Raw genomic sequence first — 20,864 nt, forward strand, 5'->3', positions numbered from 1 at the left:
TAATGATCTGATAAGTGCTCCACTCTCAGAAAAATTAATCTTGCAAAATCACATCAATTTGGAATTGCCTGTACTCTTAGCTGTACCTGCATGATGGGTCTCAGATGCAGAATTATTACGGTTTAATAGATTCTGAGCTTCTTCATCGACAACATCTAAAAGGTACTGAATAACTTGATTGTGATCATCCTCATCGTAAGAATCTTCATCTTGGGGGATGCTCAAGTTGATGCTGTCTGTGATATGAAAATTAATGCATATAAGTTGTGCATATGATTAAAAATTTATAGTGAAAACATACATTAATATAGGATGAATCCTTCAAAAACAGTATCATTCTCATAATTTTGTTTATTTATTATATTTTTATCCTGCCTTTATAAGATGGGGAACATATATAATATTCCTTCTTCTTCTTTTTCCCCACAACAACAGCCTTGTGAGGTGAGTTGTCTGAGAAAGAGTGACTGGCCCAAAGTCACATCTTCAAGAAAGGGGGAGGAAAAAAAACAGACCCAGGAAACTATAGGCCAATCAGTCTAACATCAATACCTGGGAAGATCTTGGAAAAGATAATCAAAAAACAGATCTGCGAACAACTAGAAGCAAACAAAGTTATAACCAGCTCAGGTTTGTCAAAAACAGATCACGCCAAACCAATCTTATTTCATTCTTTGATAAAGTGACTAAACTAGTAAACCAGTGAAACACTGTGGACAAAGTATACTTAGACTTCAGTAAGGCATTTGACAAAGTAGACCACAACCTGCTGCTTAGTAAGCTAGAAAAAGGTGAAATAGACAACAACACCATTAGATGGATCTGTAGCTGGCTGACAAACTGTACTCAGCGAATAGTCCTCAATGGTACTACATCCACATGGAGAGAAGTAAGCAGTAGTGTACCACAAGGCTCCGTCTTAGGCCCAGTACTCTTCAATATCTTCATTAATGACTTAGATGAGAAAATAGAAGGGGAACTCATCAGATTTGCAGATGACACCAAACTGGCAGGAATAGCCAACACCCCAGAAGACAAGCTCAGGATCCAAAAAGATCTTCACTAACTTGAACAATGGGCCCTATCCAATAAAATGAGTTTTAATGTGGAGAAAAGCAAAGTTTTACATTTAGGCAGGAAAAATCAGAAGTTTAAGTACAGATTGGATGAGACCTGGCTGAAAAACAGCAACTATGAGAGGGACCTTGGCGTCCTAGTGGATGATCACTTGACTATGAGCCAGCAGTGTGCAGCAGCAGCTAAAAAAGCTAATACAATCCTGGGTTGTAGAAACAGAGGCATAGAATCAAGATCAAACTAACTATTAGTACCGCTTTATAAAACCTTAGTAAGACCACACCTGGAATACTGCAACCAATTTTGGTCACCATACTACAAAAAAAATGTTGAGACCTTGGAAAAAGTTCAGAGAAGAGCAACTAAAATGATCAAAGGCCTGGAGACTAAAACATATGAAGAACAGCTGCAGGACTTGGGTTTGGCTAGGCTAAAGAAAAGAAGAAATAGGGGTGACATGATAGCAATATTCCAATATCTGAGGGGCTGCCACAAAAAAGAGGGGGTCAAATTATTTTCCAAAGCACCAGAGGGCAAGACAAGAAACAATGGTTGGAAACTAACCAAAGAGAGAAGCAACCTGGAATTAAGGAGAAACTTCCTAACAGTGAGGACAATTAACCAGTGGAACAGCTTGCCTTCAGAAATCATGGGTGCTTCATCACTGGGGGGTTTTAAGAAGAGTCTGGACATCACTTGTCTGAAATGATATAGGTTCTCCTGCTTGAGCAGGGGGCTGGATTAGAACATCTCCAAGGTCCTTTCCAGCTCTATTCTATTCTATTCTATTCTATTCTATTCTATTCTATTCTATTCTATTCTATTCTATTCTATTCTATTCTATTCTATTCTATTCTGTTCACTTAGGCTTTCATACATAAGGCAGGCAAGAACCCACAGTCTCCTGGTTTCTAGGTCAGCATCTTAACCATTATACCAAACAGGGTGTCTAATTTGGGTGCTATTCCAGAAAACTCTTTAGAAAAATAGACAATCTTATCCCAATGTCATTACCTTTGTGGTTGTTGTATTTGAGAAAATCTGAGACCTGAAAAGTGGTATCACTTGGAGGCATTTCTTTAGAGATGGGATCCTGCGTTAGACTTGTCAGTTGAAGACTGTTATTTGTTTCGCCATTAATCTAAGAACAACCAAGAGGAATCAAGCTTTTTTAAACTGAAGAACTCCTTGTCATATAGGATTAAATGCTTAAACTATGAGAAGGATTCAGAAGATCCATTAGCTTGCTTTTAAGAATACTCTCAATTAAATCCTAAGAACTACCAGAGTTGGGAAGGGTCTTCTTTGAAATCCTGTAAACGCAGAGCCTCTTTAAAGCAGCTGCGTCTCTTTTCAGAGTCCCATGTGAGACTGAAATAAGACATAGCTACTTGCATGAACTGGGCATTAAATGGGTGCCTTAAATCCTGAAAATTCAAAAATTGAGTTGGTGTTTCCAATTTAGGGGTGTTTTAAGAAGCAAAGCATCTTTCCGAGGTCAATAAAATGAGGACCCAGAGTGTTAGGGACAATATGCTCACTCTGTAGACTGCTTAGAGAGAGCTGTAAAGCACTGTGAAGTGGTATATAATTCTAAGTGCTATTGCTATTGATCAGTCCATTTTCCTATCTTTACTAACATTCTATCAAGGTGTACATTTATCTTTCACTACTTATTTGACAACTATCTTTTACTCTCCATATGTTATGTTATGTTATGCTATGTTACACATTATATAACATCTTCCATCCTCATTTTGGAACATTCTTTTACATAAGATTTTTCACATCCAATCATTCTTTTCAGACCTTCCATTGTATAATTTACACATACACCTGTGGCAGTTTGCAACATAACTCTTTGCATTGTGTTCCAAGAAGCTTCCACATGCTATTATGTCTGTTTTCCATTTATTTATTCCATTCGTTATCTTCTTTTTTATACAGGAGTCATACTTTCTCTTCCTATGGTTTTTCCCCCCTTCACATTTTTTCTCTATTTCTTCGTAGATTTATGTCTATTTTTTTCTAAGATCTACTCCTGTAATTTCCAAAAACTGATTTATCCCTACACCAAGCCTCTTATCCTGTTGTATCCACCACTAATTCCCTCTATCTATCATTATAAACACCCAGAGCACTGCCATTTGTATGAACTAATAAATAAACCTATGATTAAACCATGTATCCTAAAACGATATTTTTTTTAAAGCAGATGCTATCTGTGATCATTCTCATTCACAGCTCAATTACTTTTTTGTACTTTGGTTGTCTTGTTCTCACTTACCTATTCATATCATATAACAATATATATTTCTGGATCACATTAAATCAGAGCATGGCATACTTTTTTCCCCAAACTTATTATCAGCCTACACTAAAGTATAACATGCAATGACTAGCAATGGATAGATTTCTGCTTTCCTGTACATTTACAAAAAAAAGCAAGATGACCCCAATTCATAGTCTTTTCATTCATGGTTAAATTTACATTTCCCTGCATGAATTCAATTCCAACCCAAAAGATAATTCAGCTTATTATATCCATACTTTCTTTTATGCACATCTTTTCTCTAAGTTTCACAGATGAACAGCATGTACAGGTAGTCCTCAACTTACAACAGTTAGCTTGGTGACCATTTGAAGGTACAACGGCACTGAAAAAACTTGACTTATGACTGTTTTTCACACTTAAAAACATTGCAGCATCCCCAGGGTCGCATGATCAAAATTCAGATGCTTGGCAACTGACTCATATTTATGATGGCTGCAGTGTCCCAGGGTTATGTGATCATCTTTTGCGACCTTCTGACAAGCAAAGTCAGTGGGAAAGCCAGATTCACTTAACATTAACAAATGTCTCACTTAGCAACAAAACTTTAGGTTTGATTGTGGTTGTAAGTCAAGGACTACCTGTATTTCCTTCTGACTGACTGTAATAATGAAATAATTCTCTCTTTTCCAGTTAATTATACCCAGTCATTCTTTACTCACCATAGAAAGCAACAAACTGGCTAATTATAAACCTGAATATGCTCTATAATCCAGAGCTTCCTAAAAGTGTCTCCTTATTTTACTTGTAACGGCGTTCAATGTGTTTCTTTCAAATATTTTTGACTGTAATCTTATAATTCATCATTGTGCTTCATGTTTTATAAGTGCAAATTATATAAATAATGTTCTTGATTACTTACTTTGTAATGATGAGGTCCCTTTTCTGTTTTGCTACAATGTTCTCCCTGAAAATGGCCTTTAAAAAAGAGAAAAAACAAGATTGGTTTATTATTATTTTTAATTTTGTAATAACACATATAACTACCTGGCAATCAAAATTATATTATTTCCTTCAGGTATCAAATAGACATTGTCAAGTATTTGAAATATGTCTGCTCCCTAACCCCAAACTTTCATTCAGATTTCTTGAGTAATTATTTATATTGGCAAACCAGTTCTATTAAACTCAGTATGACATTCGTTTGAAAATAATCCATATCCTTAGGATATTATTCTGCATAATAGAAGGTCAATGTGTTCAAAATCATGCCCTTACCATTCTGTTTGATTGACTTCAGGCCAATGAATTCATGTTCTTTAGCTTTTGGAAACACTGGGTGGCCATCTCTGAAATCAGAAGAAAGCTTTACATTCAGCTTGTGCCTAGGATACAAAATGGATTTTATCCCCCACATCACTAAATATGTTTAAGACTGGTGATGTTTCACCAAATTTTCATAAGAGAGAGATCCTGTCAGAAGGAATCTAGTGTCATGGGATGCCTAACAGATCTTTGGAACACAGGCGATTAATGAAGCAAATAGGGCCATTAGAGAAGAGATTCAGGAGCAGGGGAACATGAGAAAGAGATTTGGAGTAACTCTGCCTTAATTACACATGTGGGAGGATTACTTTAATAGGCTTTCAAGATTCAGCTACATTACTCTACTAGGAGTAAAAATCTTTCCAGTAATTCAAGTGGTTGTTGTTTCTTAACCTTGCCAGCCTTACAGAGTTTTATCTGGTAATTTCCAAGTCTCAAGGCTAAACCATCAGAGGCTTAAAAATTTTCCAGATTGAATTTTATCTAGTTCATATTTAAAATGTCATTAATTACTAGAAATATAATGTAAGCATCATTGATTTCCATGAGCAGACATTGATCAGAAATACAAGGACCCAAATAATTTTTTGATAGTAAGCAAATTGGATCTTGTCTTGGATGGAAGGCAAATTAATCATGTTCTATTATTTAGCGTAATAAATGATGCCAGCAGAGTGTGGATTATTCAATAAATCATGGCTAAGCAAACTTCAGTTCAAAGACTTAAAGGGAAGAGAGGACTCATTGGAAAAGACCCTGATGTTGGGGAAGATTGAAGACAAAAGGAGAAGGGGACGGCAGAGGATGAGATGGTTCGATAGGGTCATCAACAAAGTGAACATGATTCAAAGGTGCTTTTTCAAAAGGCAACCAGACTATTATTTTTTTTGAAGAAGAAGATGTTTCGCTTCTCATGCAAAAAGCTTCCTCAGTTCAGTCAGAACTGAAGAAGCTTCTTGGATGAGAAGCGAAACGACTTCCTCAAGAAAAAACAAAGTCCAGTTGCCTTTTGAAAAAGCACCTTTGAGACAACCATGACCTGGATGACTGAGAAAATCTCCATAGACATTTAGCAGTGAACATGAGTTTGGCCAGACTCTGGCAGACAGTGGAGGACAGGAAAGCCCGTCATGCAGTGTTCCATGGGGCTGCGAAGTGCCCAACACGCCTTATCAAATGAACAATGAACAAACTTCACTTAGTATGACCTGTAAATCAGGCCATTGGTCACCTCCTGGAATAAAGGTAAGACTGAAATCAGCCCAACTGCAAGTACCTTGTTGCTTTCAGGGTCACATTTGGAAGAGCTATTTCCAACGCCCTCTTGGCTTCTTTCAAGGTCATTCCCTGACTGCTGATCCCATTAATATAATGGATGACATCCAGAATGTGGAGTGTTCCCTCCCTGGCTGCAGCAGATTTGGGACTGATATCACTAATGTATAACACCTGATAAAGACTATCATGACCACCTGCAAGGGAAATACCTGGAAAAAAAAGGGAGAAAAATACAGTTGCAAAGGTAGAACTCAAACACAAAAGGGGAGCTCCCAAAGGCAGCATCATAAAATGTGGGATTACCTAGTTCTTCTTGAGAGCATATAAGGCTAATGTCAGGCAACAGATGAGGAAATATCGGGATCTTAGGTTGTTCCAGAACACGTCCAAGCACCAACATGACTGTCTTCGGAGCAGCTCGGAGAAAACTGACTGCATCTGTGTGGCTCATGTTAGTAACATCTATCTCATTAACCTGCAGAGGTCAATGTGTGTGTGTGTGTGTGAGAGAGAGAGAGAGAGAGAGAGAGAGAGAGAGAGAGAGAGAGAGAGAGAGAGAGAGGTGGGAGGATGTTGGGCTTACATACCTTATTGATTCAAAGAAGTCAATAGATATTTGTAAACTATAAAAATGATTAACTAATAAAGAAGAAAACACAAATGAATAATGGAGAAAAAACGGAAACTAAGAAGCATTCATCAAATAGTTCACAGTATTACAGATTCCTATTGTGTCTTTTAATACAAGGTTATAATTATAGAGAAACTAGTTTTGTGTAGAGGTTACGACACAGGCTAGAAACTGGGAAATCATGAATTTTACTTCTGCCTGAGGCACAAAGCCAGCCTGGTGACCTTGGGCCAGACACTTTCCCTAAACCCTAGTAAGGAGGCAATGGCAAACCACTTCTGAAAAACTTTGCCAAAAAACCTGCAGGAACTTGTCCAGGCAGTCTCTGAGAATTCTGTAGGATTGAATGGAAGGGGGGGGGGGGAAGGTTGATAGGATACTAGCTTAATAAACAATAATAATCACCACCATTAAAGCCATTGCAAAGAACCATTCAAATAGTTCTATGCACTTAAGAAAAAGGCTATCAAACAACAATTCTCAGCTGGTGTTGTCCAAGATATTTGCATAATCCATATTTGCATAACCTAACAAGCTCTGGTAGCAGTTCAGATCCCACCTCTGTTTCCTCCAAATTCCTTTCTCTTGTACAGCTTATATATGTTTTAGATTTGAAAATGTTCCTCACTTTGATTAGACGATCTCCAGGTTGCAACCGCCCATCGCTTTTGGCAGGATCTTGTACTACATCATGGATGTAACAGCCGATATTATCACTGCCTTTTGTCACTGTGAAGCCAAGGCTACCTTTCTCAGATTTAGTTAGAACTACACGGAGTTCCACTTCCTAAAGAGCAAGAGACTTTTATTATATACCAGAGTCAAAAGCACAACAGCACTGTACGCATCTAGCATCTAATGTGCATCTAGCAGGAAAACATAAAAGAGGAGATAATATAGCTTAGTCAATATCTGTACAAGTGGTTTACATAAAATCTGTATGTGGGGATAGGAAAAACAGCTTATGCATAGTTATTTTCTTCCAGACTTTTCAAAAATATAAAATGGAAAAGATAAATAAGATGGTTCAAATCCAAAAATATTTCTGGGGCTTATCTAAAGGTAGGTAGATTCTAAATCTGACCAGAGTAGTAGAAAAAGTAGATGCAGATAGAGTCAAAAACATCATTGATTTAAATCTCCCTCCCCAAAATTTCTCTTAGTTGCATAGTAGCTTTTTTTCTTGTGTTTTTTTCAATAGAGTAAAGGTAATTTAACTTATACAAAAAACACAAACTCCTTCCATTCAGCATCTATGGAGATTCTCAGTCATCCAGGTCATGGTTGTCCGAAAGGTGCTTTTTCAAAAGGCAACTAGACTTTGTTTTTCCTTGTAGACATTTCGCTTCTCATTCAAGAAGCTTCTTTACTTCTTCAGAACTCAAGAAGCTTCTTGGATGAGAAGTGAAACGTCTTTAAGGAAAAACAAAGTCCAGTTGCCTTTTGAAAAAACATCTTTGAGACTTCCATTTAGTGATAGATTAATAGCAAGAGAAGAAATTTCTATGGTTCTCTTTCTCCAGTAAGTAAAAATAGAACATGGGAAAAATCAATGATGGGTATCCTACATTGCACCTGGAAGATAGTCATGGATCTTCTATGTCAGACATGTCAAACACAAGGCCCGGGGGCTGGATGCGGCCCGCGAAATGGTTTCATATGGCCCGCGAAGCCATCCTGGAAACAGTGAGGGAAAGGCCCCCGCTACCTTGGCCTTGGCCGGCTGGCTGGGAGCCAATGTACAATTTTGTGGTGGCCATCTATGCTGAAACGCATTCAGTTCCATAAGCTCCCCGCCCCGCATGGCCTGAGAGGAACAGTGAGGCTCCTCCAGTGGACCATGCCTTGGCACTTGCCCTGGTCCCACCCCCTTCTGCCAGAAACCCTCATATCTGTCCCACTCCTGCCCAGGCCCCCACAGGCACCATTGATGCGAACAATGTAGAGCTGGCCATGCCCACCCAGTAGGCCACACCCACTCCCTCCATGCCCACCCAGTAGGCCGCATCCCCTTGGCCACACTCACCCGGCCCCCCAAGGGCAACTGCAATGCTGATGTGGCCCTCAATGAAATTGAGTTCGACACCCCTGTTCTATGTTGATTATGACCTTCCGCGTCAATACCAACTTGAAAGACCTACCATGTCCTTCAAGTTACTTCTGAGAGACATTCTACAGAATCTGCTGCTTCAGCATCACTCTATGGTGTTGTTATGCCCTCCAGGCATCTCTCAATCCACAAAGAACAAGTTTTTAAAATTAAAACTGAAAGCATGCTTCATTTGTACTGTCAAAACAATTCCGTTTTAAGGATTCTTGTTGAAGATGTTCAGTCCTCAATGACTTAAGGTGAATTATATACAGTAGGCCTGGTATTACACCAGAAGGACTGATAAGCCAGAATAATAAATAACAGAGATGCAGTAGGCAACTATCTTTCTGGATGGATATCTTGATCCCATAAGAAACATTTGTAGCTTAACCTATTGCTCATGAACACTGACAGTCTTCATGCAGCACAGCGGTTTATTTTAAGGAGTGACTTTATACCTTGCCATCTTTTCAAAACTCAAGTCAGTGAACAGGCTTTTTCTTTTGTGCAACTTATCCACCCAACAAATAGATCAAATAATTCTGCCTGAACTAAGGAGTGATGCATAATTCAATATTATGCAATGAACTTCAAGGAGGAGGTGGGACTTTCAGCTGGGCTTCCCCTGTCCCAGTCCACTTTTCAAATCACACTGACTTTTAGCTTAACTTTACCAGCTTCGTCACATAACTCTGTCTCCCTGACAGAACACATTTTATTCATTTCTTTTTTTCTAACTTTTAATATTTACTATTATTGTTTTGTTTCTGATATCCTATCCTTTTTCTTTTTTCCTTGTGTTTTTTTGTACACATTTAGAGCCTTCCATCTTCATACACCATCAGCAACTTTCTGCAGAGAAGGGAAAACCAGCGCAAAGCATACTTATTTGTAAGTATACAAATCAGGAAGTTGGGGTACTTTCCCGGAGACCAATTCATCAGTGTGGTTGGAGACATCAAGCTTCAATTTTCTGCTTGAACAAAAAGATTTTCTTCTAATCAAAAAGATCTACACTGACGTTTTTGAGGATTAAAGGTGAATGAAACTTTCTGTTTCCATCTTCAAAAATTTAGCTTCTGACCTTTCATTCTGTTCCCTTTTCTATTCATTCTATCAAGTTTCTCTTTGACTTTTGTCCATATAAAAGAGTTAATGTTCTTATTACAAGGCCATAGAATCCTTTCCTCCCCTGTTTCAAATTAATACTGGCAAAAAGAGAGCTCATTAGGAATATCTCATTCATAGTCAAACCAGATTGATCTTAGAAACAAAGCAAGGTTGGCATGGTTAACAACTGGATGGAGAACCACCTGGGAACTTCATGGCTATTGACCAAACCAGCATTTCTCAATCTTGGCCACTTTAAGATGTATGAATTTCAACTCCCAGACTCCTCTAGTCAGCTTCTTAGCAGTAGCTAAGTAACTTGTACTTTGTCACATTGTGCAATTTACCCACACCCATACCCACAATCGACAATCAGGAAAAAAATAGGGAATTACTGGTTCATATTCATCTGCATGTTTTTCAAGCTGACTGAAAAGTGGCGCCACTCTGCCTTGTGGAGATGTGAAGTCAGAGAGAGAAGAGTTGAATTTTTCCTCTGTAAAATTAAGTGAGATGGTTCTTTGGTTTGATATTGGTGACAATTCCATTAGCAGAGGTGATGGAGGGTTGCTACAAGACAAAAAAAAAAAAAAAAGGGGGGGGGAGTTATTTCCAAAGTCACTGACAGGAGCTGATACAGTTGCCAGCTGCAGAGGTATGGGATGAATTGAATGTATTAATTGTATTAAATTTTCAGCTTTGAAATAAGGCTTTCAGGACACTTCATCCCAGTTAACCCACCCTGATTATCTCTATATGGGAGAAAGAGGGCATAATTTTCCCCACAAGAGTGTGGTGAGAGCAATTTTCCATTCTGTCTCTGATTATTTAGCCCAAAAACCTTTCTCTTAGCTCATTGCATTTGCATTTTGCATTTGCTTTATCAGAAATGAGCTGGAAGAAAAGTGTATTAAACAATGGCTAGGAACATTTTGCTAACAACAATCATCCATGCTTATGCAAAAATTCAATCAAAATTCACTATTTTGATAAATGGACAAAGAAGATGTCAGTAAGGGCTCAGAATCATACACCTGAACAATAAAACACAAGCAAGACTATATGCTATAAAGTCAACCAATGTAACATGCCTGTTCTCCATGTCTTGCTTCCTAGATGATTCAAGAGGGGGGCAAAATGCTGTGTGGACTGCTTCCCTTTGCTTGCTGGATGTCTCATAAGGATTAGGTGCTTGAGCTGCTGACTTGCTTGGGGTTTGATACAAAGCAGAATTCCACTTTGGGCTGGCTGCATTTGTGATGATTTCGTCCCCTCCGCTCTCACTGCTGTCACTGTAGCTGTCTCTCCGAGAAGGAGACCTGACCTTGTTCTGGTCAATGGCTTCGTTTTCCTCAGAACTATCATCTTGTTGTCCATTAGGGGGAGGTAGGTTTCCTTTGCCCACTTTGGGGAATATTTGCGGTGGGGAATGGATTGGTGTCTAGAATAAGCAGAAGAAAATAATTGTTTGACCAAACCCCGAAAAAAGTTCCTTACGACTCAGATTCAAAGTTATGATGTTCACACACTCCCCCTGCAGTCAAGTTATCACATTTTGGGCACTCGGCAACCAGCCTGCATTTATGTCCATTTATGGCGTCCTAGTCACATGATCACAATTTATGATTTTTTTTTTTTGCTGGACACCAGTGTTTGTGGACAATGGGTTTGCTTACAACTGTGGACAGTTGGGATTCACTTAATGACCACAGCAGAAAATGTTGTAAAATCAGGAAAGCCACATGGCTAGATTTGTTCTAGCACAGTGTTTCTCAACCTTGACAATTTTAAGGCATGTGGACTTCAACTCCCAGAATTCCACAGCCAGCACTGTCAAGGTTGAGAAACACTGTTCTAGCAACAGTTGCCTGTGCCTAGTAAGTGGGTACAGCCAGACTAAGCACAGGATGTCTTTGAGTATGATGCAGAAATATAAAATCAGCACCCACCCCTAACCTTTTGGGCATTGCCCTCTAGAGCAGTGGTTCTCAACCTGTGGGTCGGGACTCCATTTGGGATCGAACGACCATTTCACGGGGGTCGCCAAACAAGGCTGTCCGCCATTTTTTCCCCCTTTTCTTTGGCCACGCCCCTGGCACCCGGTGATGTATAAGTGGTTGGGGGTCACCACAACATGGGGAACTTATTATGGGGTCGCGGCATTAGAAAGGTTGAGAACCACTGCTCTGGAGTCAAACACGACTGGACGGGGAAAACTTTTACCTTTATACTTTCGGGTGAGCATGCAAAAGATTTGGAAACCTTTATGACACCGGTTTCACAAAAAGCCTAGTATACTTTTTAATTCTTACCAATAACGTAGGATCAATCTCTGGTAAAATTCCAGGAAGTGGCCTGCAGAGGAGAAGGGTGACTTCGGGGGAAGTTCCCCTGAGAGCCGAGATGACTTCCTAAAGGACAAAACATTATTCATAAGCTACATTTGGCACCAGCCTGCAATGAACAGGGTAACACTTAAAGAAGGAGTATACAATCTTTTTGCGCTAAAGGCCACACTTGATCTTTGAGGGAACCACAAATGCACGAAAGGCTGATTCCAAGATAGAAGGTACTAACCTGCTGAGATAATCCTTTTAGAGAAGAACCATTGACTTTCAAGATGACATCTCCAACTTCAATCTGCCCACTCTCTGCAGCTGGTTGTCCCGGAAAGAGCTTTTTCACCCTGACTATACTAGAACCCGGCTGTTCTGGGGAGACGCTATCTTCACGGCAGAAACTGAAGCCTAGCCCAGAACTGTTTTTCACGAGTTTCACCTCGAATGTATTGTCTAAAAAGGAAATGAGCCATGTTACTGCACACCAAAAGATGCTCACAGTTCACCTGTACTCACTCATCCGTCCTTTCTCTTGAATCTGATTAGCTAAGATATATCTGTAATGATCAGAAAAATGATCATTGCTGGCTGTGGAATTCTGGGAGTTGAAGTCCACATGCCTTAAAATTGTCAAGGTTGAGAAACACTGACCTAGGATGTTGTAAGAATATGAAAACAGGACAATTTTAAAACTTTCATAAAAACTCAAAGAGATCCATCTGAAAATAATATTAGGATTCCAGAACAGATAAAAAATTCAGGAGCTAAGAAATAGTTTATAATTGTGCAGTGAAAAATAGATTATGATTTAATCTATTGCTGTTTGAAGCATTGTTTATCTCTTTCTCCCAGTGGAGCAGGCTTAAGTAACACCATTCCAATACAAGCAATAATGTTTAAAATAACAAATGCAAACCTCTGTTTATTTATTTAACCAAGTTCAATTTGAAAAAGGCAGGCTGGCAATACAATAGACCATCAAGTAATAATCTGTTTCTGCAATAATTTACAGATGACTCTAAGTGCAGACATATGTTTAGTCACTGTTAAAAAAAACCAAGACACTGAAGGGGCCACGGTTAAACTTTCCTTGGGAGAGAATTTCATAATTGGGGCACTGCCATAGGAAAGGTCCAACTCTTGGCTGAAACTACCTGTCCTTCTAATACAGATTGAAATCCACAAGTCCAGAATAAACCAGAGAGGGAACCAGCACTGTTGTCAGCAGGATGTTAAAATCTGCTTATTTGCATGGGTTTCTTAAATGAGGAATACTGTTAACTTTTATTGCATGCCAGTAGCTTTACTTTAAAGCAGGGGTGTCCAACCTTGGCAACTTTAAGACCAGTGGACTTCCACTCCCAAAATTTCCTAGCCAGTGTTAAAAGTTGCCAAGGTTGGACACCCTTGCTTTAAAGCCTTAGTAGACTGGTGTCATGCTGACAGAGGTCATGACTGTTTTCTATCATCTAAGAATCCTGGATATAAAATCACAATCTCAAATTACAGGAATGCAGATTTGGGTTGAATGCTCCAAAAAATTATTTAACAGATCAGTTGATGGTAGAATCAGAAATGTTACTCTTGCTGACTAGAAAATCTAAGTCTCTGTATACAGATATGGTAGTAGGTTCAGGAAGACTGATGTAGAATGTCAAATTGCACAGTATATTCATGATTATATTACAAAGGCAGAGCATTCTTTTTGTGGTCAAAGAATGAAAAGAAAAAAAAATTATACATTTAATAGGGAAATAAAAGGGGAAGAAAAATTGATATGCAAACCAAAAAACTGTTTTTCTAAAATGTAGACAAATAGAACAAAGACAGTTCTGTGTCTCCTGTACAGATTTTAGTATTGTGTTCTTATTGTCTGAAAGTCTAAAGAAGAGGCGTTGTGGCCTAGAAGTGAAACTCTCGCCTCACAATCAGGAGGCTGTGAGTTCGATCCTAGGTAGCAGCAGACATTTCTCTCTTTGGATGCAATGAATTATTGTCTGCTGTGGACACTGCATAGACATTAGGAAAGGCATCTGGTCAGTAAATGCTCAATTCCATTCAGTCACCCTGACTCTACCCTGATGCAAGGAATTACAGGGCTGTTAAAAGAAAAAAAAAGTTTGATAATCTAAAACTAAAGATTTGGTGCATACCTAGTCTTCAGTTCTGATTTGTTTTTGTAAGTTTTATTCAAAATAACTGCAAATAGAGGCTGTATATCAGGCTAAGCCAGAATGGAAAAAACCCACATTATGACTTACTAGACTGTATGAGTCCAACCAAACCTTATGTTTCATATTTCCTTTAAGGTCTCAGTTGTATTTAGAAAGAATCTCACCATCAGTGACAAAGTTGTATTCTCTGGCACCTGAAGTCTTCTTCACAGGCTTCTCCAGGAGGACACTATGACTGGGTTTGTTTGTTGGTGTGCACTGTGATGTCGTGGGAGCTTGGACTCTGGGTGCTGGAAGCTGCCCCTTTTCTAGTACTAGGTGGACCTCCTGCAGAGGGAACCACAATTAGGTGGGGTATTAATAATCAAACAGCTCTTAGCTACTATGATGGCCAACCTACAGAATTAATTTAAGATGCATAAAGAGTGAGGACATTTGAGATTTCCTCTGTTTGTTCCATAATTCCACACAACAAGAAAAGGTCCCATTGCACTAAGAAGTAAAAAGAGTTTAAGAGTTTTACCGAATTTGTTTATCTTTCATTACAGGTAATCCTCAAATTACAATCACTTGCTTAGTGACTGTTGGAAGTTATAACAGTACTGAAAATAAGTGACTTATGACTGGTCCTCACACCAAAGACCATGGCCACATGATCAAAATTTGGGTGGTTGGCAACAGGCGTGTATTTACGATAGTTGCAGTGTTCAGAGATCATGTGATCATTGCTGTCAACCTTCCCAGACAGCTTCCAACAAGCAAAGTCGATGGTGAAAGTTAGATTTGCTTAATGACCACATGATTCCCTTAACAACTGCAGTAATTTGCTTATCATCTATGGCAAAATGGTTGTAAAATTGAGCGCAACTCACTTAACAACCAACTTGCTTAGCAATGAAAATTATGGTCCCAATTGTGGTCATAAATCAAATGGGTTACCTATATACAGTTCTAGAGACGATCAGCTAAAAACACCAAGCTTGTACAAGGCTTCTGTCTGAGGGCTGATTCAATTGAATCACTCCTTGAATCAAACTGGTAAATCGGTTGGAGTCTCTGAATTATCAGAAAGGCTTTTGTGCTCATACACAGATTTTTTTTAAAACAGAGTTGCCTGTTCAAGGGGAACAAATAGAGTAAGCACTGCTGATGTGACTGAAGATAAGTTTCAGTATGGTTTCTTATTCCTTCCTGGGATTATAATAATGTAAAGTAGCCAAAACCAAGATGGCTGTTGTTTCCTACCTGGCCAGTGTTTCTCATGATTTCCACAGCTTGTTTATGTGTTGCTCCTTCCAATGTGATCCCATTAACAGAAAGCACTCGGTCACCTAAGAGCCAACAAGAGATATTTGTAACAATAAAGAGAAGCAAACATAGGTCTGACACAATCGTTTATTTGATACAATAGCCATTAATTTGAGCAAGACATTTATAGATCAAGAGTACTTCTCAACTCTCATAACTGAAGCTGGACTGCAAAAATCCAAATCACCACTAGATAGCAGCAAAGAAAGGCAGAAAACAGAAAACTTCACTGCTTTGCTGTCATCTAGTGTTCAACCAGATATATGCAGGCCAGATTTGGTAGCCATACCCACAAGCAGATCTGATTATGATAATTCCAACTCTTTCCAAAAATGTAAAATCTGAATACTTAGATTTTTTTTTTTTAGAAACGTTGCTGAAGCTAACTTGAACCACTGATTTACTAATCCAAATGAGTGGCAGTAGCTCTCCACTGTCAGATGGAGCATTGGGGTTTAATCTAGAACAGTCTATGTTCAAACCATGGGATCTGCCACAGAGCTATGATTTCTATTTGAAGTTGCCTTTCACAGAAATGCTATTTAAATCAGAACTGTCCTTTTTGATTAGGAGTGATTCTTTCAGGCAGAATTTTTATACCACTACCTAGAAATCTAATGTGGGACCTTTGGGATGCAGATCCTCTACCACTTGGCTGTGATCCCTCTGTCTATCTAGTATGAATAACAGCATAACTTGCATTTTATTGTAATTTTAATGTGATTTTACATATTTATTCATATATTTATGGTTACATTTTAATGTTGTAAGCTACTTAGAGTCGCCTTGTCACAAGATGGGCTGCAAACAAATTTAATAAATAAATTAAATAAATAAATAAACAAGCACATCTTCCATTATGCCGTCTAAATAGTTGTATTAAAAGACCCTCAAATGAGACAGGCAGGTGTGATTCTACAGCCTGTGATGGTCTGCCTAGCAGAATCCACAGAAGTGTATTTGCAATGCCTCCCTAGCTATATCCATCCATCCATCCATCCATCCATCCATCCATTCACTGTATGTATGTATGTATGTATGTATGTATGTATGTATGTATCTATCTATCTATCTATCTATCTATCTATCTATCTATCTATCTATCTATCTATCTATCTATCTATCATCTACCTACCTACCTATCTACAGTGTCTGTCTGTCTGCCTGCCTGCCTGCCTGTCAGTCAGTCAGTCAGTCAGTCAGTCAGTCAGTCAGTCAGTCAGTCAGTCAGTCAGTCAGTCAGTCAGTCAGTCAGTCATCTGGTGATGTTACATTAGCCAGGAGACTACAATGCTAATACAGAACAGTAGCTTGGCTGCCTAAGATTGCTAGCTATGTTTGGTTCACACTTGTGTGGTATCCATAATGCCCCACAGGAGGGTGAGCTAGCGCCACACCAGAAAGAAAGACAGTGTCATGAAGGGCCCTCTCCTTCCACTGAAGCCACTTCCCAAAAGGGCATTGTAACTGAGAAGGTCCAGCACTAGCAGGATTCAGGAAGTGCCAGCTCATCTTCCCACCAAAGTGGTACCTACTTATCTACTTCTGCTAGTGAGCAGAAGCTCAGGCGAGTGATGGGAGCTCACCCTGCCATGCAATGCTAGGACTCAAACCGCTGGAACAAAGACTATCTCCAGTATCATTAAGATACTGAGCCACCATGCTTTTTTAAACACGGATAATGTGCAGTTTGTCAATTATAATGAAATTAAGAGCTCATCATTCAATTCCATCTTCCAATTCCAATTTGTTCAGAAAAGGTTTCTGATGATCCAAGGGATAGGGCAAGGAGAAGGGACAACAACATATGAAGATACTTGGCCTCTTGATCCCAATTAATCTACTCTGCCCAGTAAGGCCTTTTTCTTGAAAGCCTAACCATTCCACATTTTGATACTTTCAGCAGCTGAGTTACCCTGATACTCACCTTTCTGAATCCTACCATCAGCTTCGGCTGCTCCCTTAGGAATGATTGCCTTTACATAAAGTCCTCCATACTTTACATTGGTGTTCACGCCACCCTACAGAAGTAAAAAAATAGTATTGAATCAAAACATATGTTTTTATTAGAAGATTAAAACTGAAATACTGATAACTAATCCAGTGGCTTAAGAAGTCCATGCAATTGCAATACTTGTGGAAACATTTCAGCACAAGCAGGTAGACAATCTAAACCCCACATGAACAACAGATGCTTTTTGAGTTGCATGCAAATAAAACATAGAGGCCAATTCCAAGCAGCATGGGAGGCTAGGGAATTGAAGTTTACACATCTTGAAATTACCAAGTTTGAAAAATGCTGATCTAGAGAAAAAGATGATCTCGTCATAAAACCTTTGAACATGGACTGAAATCATTTTGGCTGCCAAGCTATCACTGGCTTATCTAAAAACAAATGCAGCTTTGTATGTACATGTACAGGTAGTCCTCAACTTATGACCATAGCTGAATCCTAAATTTCTGTTGCTCAGCAAGACACTTGTTAAGTGAGTTTTGCCCCGCTTAACAAGCTTTCTTGCCACAGTTGTTAAGTGAAACACTGCAGTTGTTAAGTTAGTAACATAGTTGTTAAATGAATCTGGCTTCCCCATTGAATTTGCTTGTCAGGTCACAAAAGAGGATTGCATACCCTGGGACACTGCTACCGTCATTAATAGTCAAGTGTCTCGTGTGAAAACTATCATAAATCACTATTTTCGGTGATGTTGTAACTTTGATCACTAAACCAATGGTTATAAGTCGAGGACTACATGTAATATTTAATTATCGGTTAATAGATTCTTGATTGGAATAATATATTCTTTTAAAGCAGTTTAAAGCCCTCTGCCTTGCAACCAATGAATCTTTGACATTCATTATGTATCAACGGAAAATATATATTATTGATATTTTGCTTTCTGATCACCAGAGGGAGCTCATGGAATGTCTGAGAAATTCATTTTCTTGCCAGGGTGCCAATAACCCACCCTTAATAACACTGTAAACCTGGGTAAATAACTTACAGGTCTCAATGGGTTTACTGCAGGGATGAAAAGCAGAGCAGTCTGCTAGGAGACTGGGCCGCAATCGTGAGCATAATTTCCATGTGAATTAAAATAGTTATGTATGTTAGGACAGCTGTGAGAAATTCACACTAGTGAAGTATGAGGATGTTATAAGCAAATGAAAATTCTGACCCTGTTTTGCAAATTAGTATGTCTTTTGCAAATTATGATGGCACTGTTTATTTTTCACTGTTTAACTGAATCCTCTTAGGCTGCCTTTTTAGCTTTGCACTGCTATTTTCTCCCTTATTCTTATTGCCATGTATATGTATACTTGCCAACTTCAACATTTGGGGAAGTTAATTACAGTCCCCATTGACATAAAGATTAACCTTCAAGGTGCTATGTGACTATGCTTGTTTGTTTTATTTTGGGCAAATTGATATTTCCAGATGTTAGAAAGCAAATATACTCACTCTAAGGATACATTTTTATTATGATCCTTCATCTTTGCTTCATTTATTGCCTCTGTTGCCTTCTTTTGATTTGTTTTAACTTACTACACATTTCTGGATATGCCTATTCTTTTCTGTGACACATTTTTGTCAGTAACACATTTTCCCCTTTGCTATTTTCAAGCTTCTTTGGATATACAGGAATGCTATTTTATTTATTATGCGGAAAACATTTTTCAATAAAAAATAATAATGTCTTCAGCCTTCCATAGGGTCACTTGCTTTGCCTGTTATTTCCTTGTCAGCAGTTTTGCTGCACCACACAATTGTCCCTATTGCTGTGCTCAGCTCTTCTACGGAGCCAGATAGTTGACCAATGGAAGAAGGCAAACACTAGCAAAAAGCTGACATCCTTTCCTCACCACATCTGCTTTCTTCAAGGGTGAAAAAGAACTGGGAAAACCCTCCCTGCTATTGTCTGTGTTGTGGGTGGCACAGCTAAGAGTACAACAGGGTGTCGATGGTTGCAATAAAGGATGGAACTTTGATAACAAAAAGGACAAAATTCTAGGAGCTGAGAGGAAGAGAACCATGGTAACATGAGGCTACTCTGATTTCCAGTCAGAATGTTTGGAAAGTACCCATATACACAGTGGTGGGATTCAAATATGTGAACAATCGGTTCTCTGTGTGAATTCTGCTTCCAGAAGCCTGTTCTAGGCCTGGGCTCTGAGGCCCAGAACGGACTTCTGGAAGCAGCGTCCACGCACTTCCAGAGGGCTGTTCTGGGCCTTGCAGAAGCTAGGGCTTCAGTGGGTGCCATCCAGTGGTGGGATTCAGCCCGTTCGCCAAACTCAACAAAAAATTAGCTACTTATTGAATCCTACCACTGCGCGTGCGCCGCATGCACACACACACGCACATTTAAAGATGCACATTACAAAGTCTACATTGGAGAGTTCTTGGTGCTCTCTGAGCTTGTTTCCTTGCAAACGTTTCATTACGCAATTAGGTAACAGCGTAATTGCTAAAAGGGAGTGGGATCCACTATTAATCATGGTCTTTATCTATGCTTATCTGGGGGTTGATTGCTGGCAAGAAGGTATTTTGGTCTGTTTTTTGGTTCCCTTCTGGCTTTTCTTGATTGTCTCTTTGGAATGGTATGTAGATATTATCTCTCTATGCCTGTTGATGGTTGAAGTCTACACTGCTTGCATTGATTAAAGTTTGCTGTTTGCAGGACAAAAAGAGTCCAGCATTAAACTGATTTATTTTTATATATTTAGTTGCCCTGCACAGATCTGTAACTATATCCATGTTTGTGTAACTGCAAGGTGGTTAAGAAAGGTAAAAGATTAGCAACAAGCAAGTACTTAAGGTCCATTGCTTCTCTGTAAATCATGCATTTGAACAGGTGACTTGGGAGTGGAGAAAAAGATAAATCAGCTTAAAACCTTGTCAAACAGTACCGTAACACTTATGCCCAAACCGTTCTCATTTTTGGCCAGTCTGACTTCAAAGATATCTCCAGGTTTAAGAGGTGTTTTAGAATTCATGGAGCTGGAGAAATTCACCAAGAAAGCTTCCTTTAAGTAAGAAGAAAAAAGGCAAAAATGTTACAATAATAACAATAATAATAGAGTTGGAAGGGACCTTGGAGGTCTTCTAGTCCCTTTCTCAGGCAGGTAACCCTATACCAATTTATGATAACAATGTATTTACAGGTAGCCCACGTTTAATGACCACAATTGGGACCAGTAACTTGGTTGTTAAGGGAAGCGCTAAGCAAAACTGCAACTGCTTATAATTTCACTTTAG

The 20,864-nt window shown here is 39.0% G+C and overlaps 1 protein-coding gene across 2 annotated transcripts in view; it reads right to left on the minus strand.

Annotated features, from left to right (window-relative positions):
* The window catches only part of PTPN13 (protein tyrosine phosphatase non-receptor type 13), a 66,248-nt gene that overhangs the window by 13,827 nt on the left and 31,557 nt on the right, over window positions 1–20,864 (minus strand). For both annotated transcript variants that reach the window (XM_039361182.1, XM_039361181.1), the window contains exons 15-29: window positions 20,501–20,632; window positions 17,535–17,628; window positions 15,545–15,630; window positions 14,464–14,626; window positions 12,364–12,578; window positions 12,099–12,197; window positions 10,878–11,227; window positions 10,182–10,356; window positions 7,213–7,371; window positions 6,257–6,428; window positions 5,952–6,162; window positions 4,628–4,698; window positions 4,272–4,327; window positions 2,092–2,218; window positions 87–236 (exon numbers count right to left, since the gene is read on the minus strand). In XM_039361182.1, coding sequence (XP_039217116.1) covers window positions 87–236; window positions 2,092–2,218; window positions 4,272–4,327; window positions 4,628–4,698; window positions 5,952–6,162; window positions 6,257–6,428; window positions 7,213–7,371; window positions 10,182–10,356; window positions 10,878–11,227; window positions 12,099–12,197; window positions 12,364–12,578; window positions 14,464–14,626; window positions 15,545–15,630; window positions 17,535–17,628; window positions 20,501–20,632 — 2,260 coding nt within the window. The remainder of the gene's footprint in view (window positions 1–86; window positions 237–2,091; window positions 2,219–4,271; window positions 4,328–4,627; window positions 4,699–5,951; window positions 6,163–6,256; window positions 6,429–7,212; window positions 7,372–10,181; window positions 10,357–10,877; window positions 11,228–12,098; window positions 12,198–12,363; window positions 12,579–14,463; window positions 14,627–15,544; window positions 15,631–17,534; window positions 17,629–20,500; window positions 20,633–20,864) is intronic.

The sequence above is a fragment of the Crotalus tigris genome, unplaced genomic scaffold (assembly GCF_016545835.1).
Source record: "Crotalus tigris isolate CLP2741 ecotype Arizona unplaced genomic scaffold, ASM1654583v1 scf7180000019218.882973, whole genome shotgun sequence".
NCBI classification, from domain to species: domain Eukaryota; kingdom Metazoa; phylum Chordata; class Lepidosauria; order Squamata; family Viperidae; genus Crotalus; species Crotalus tigris.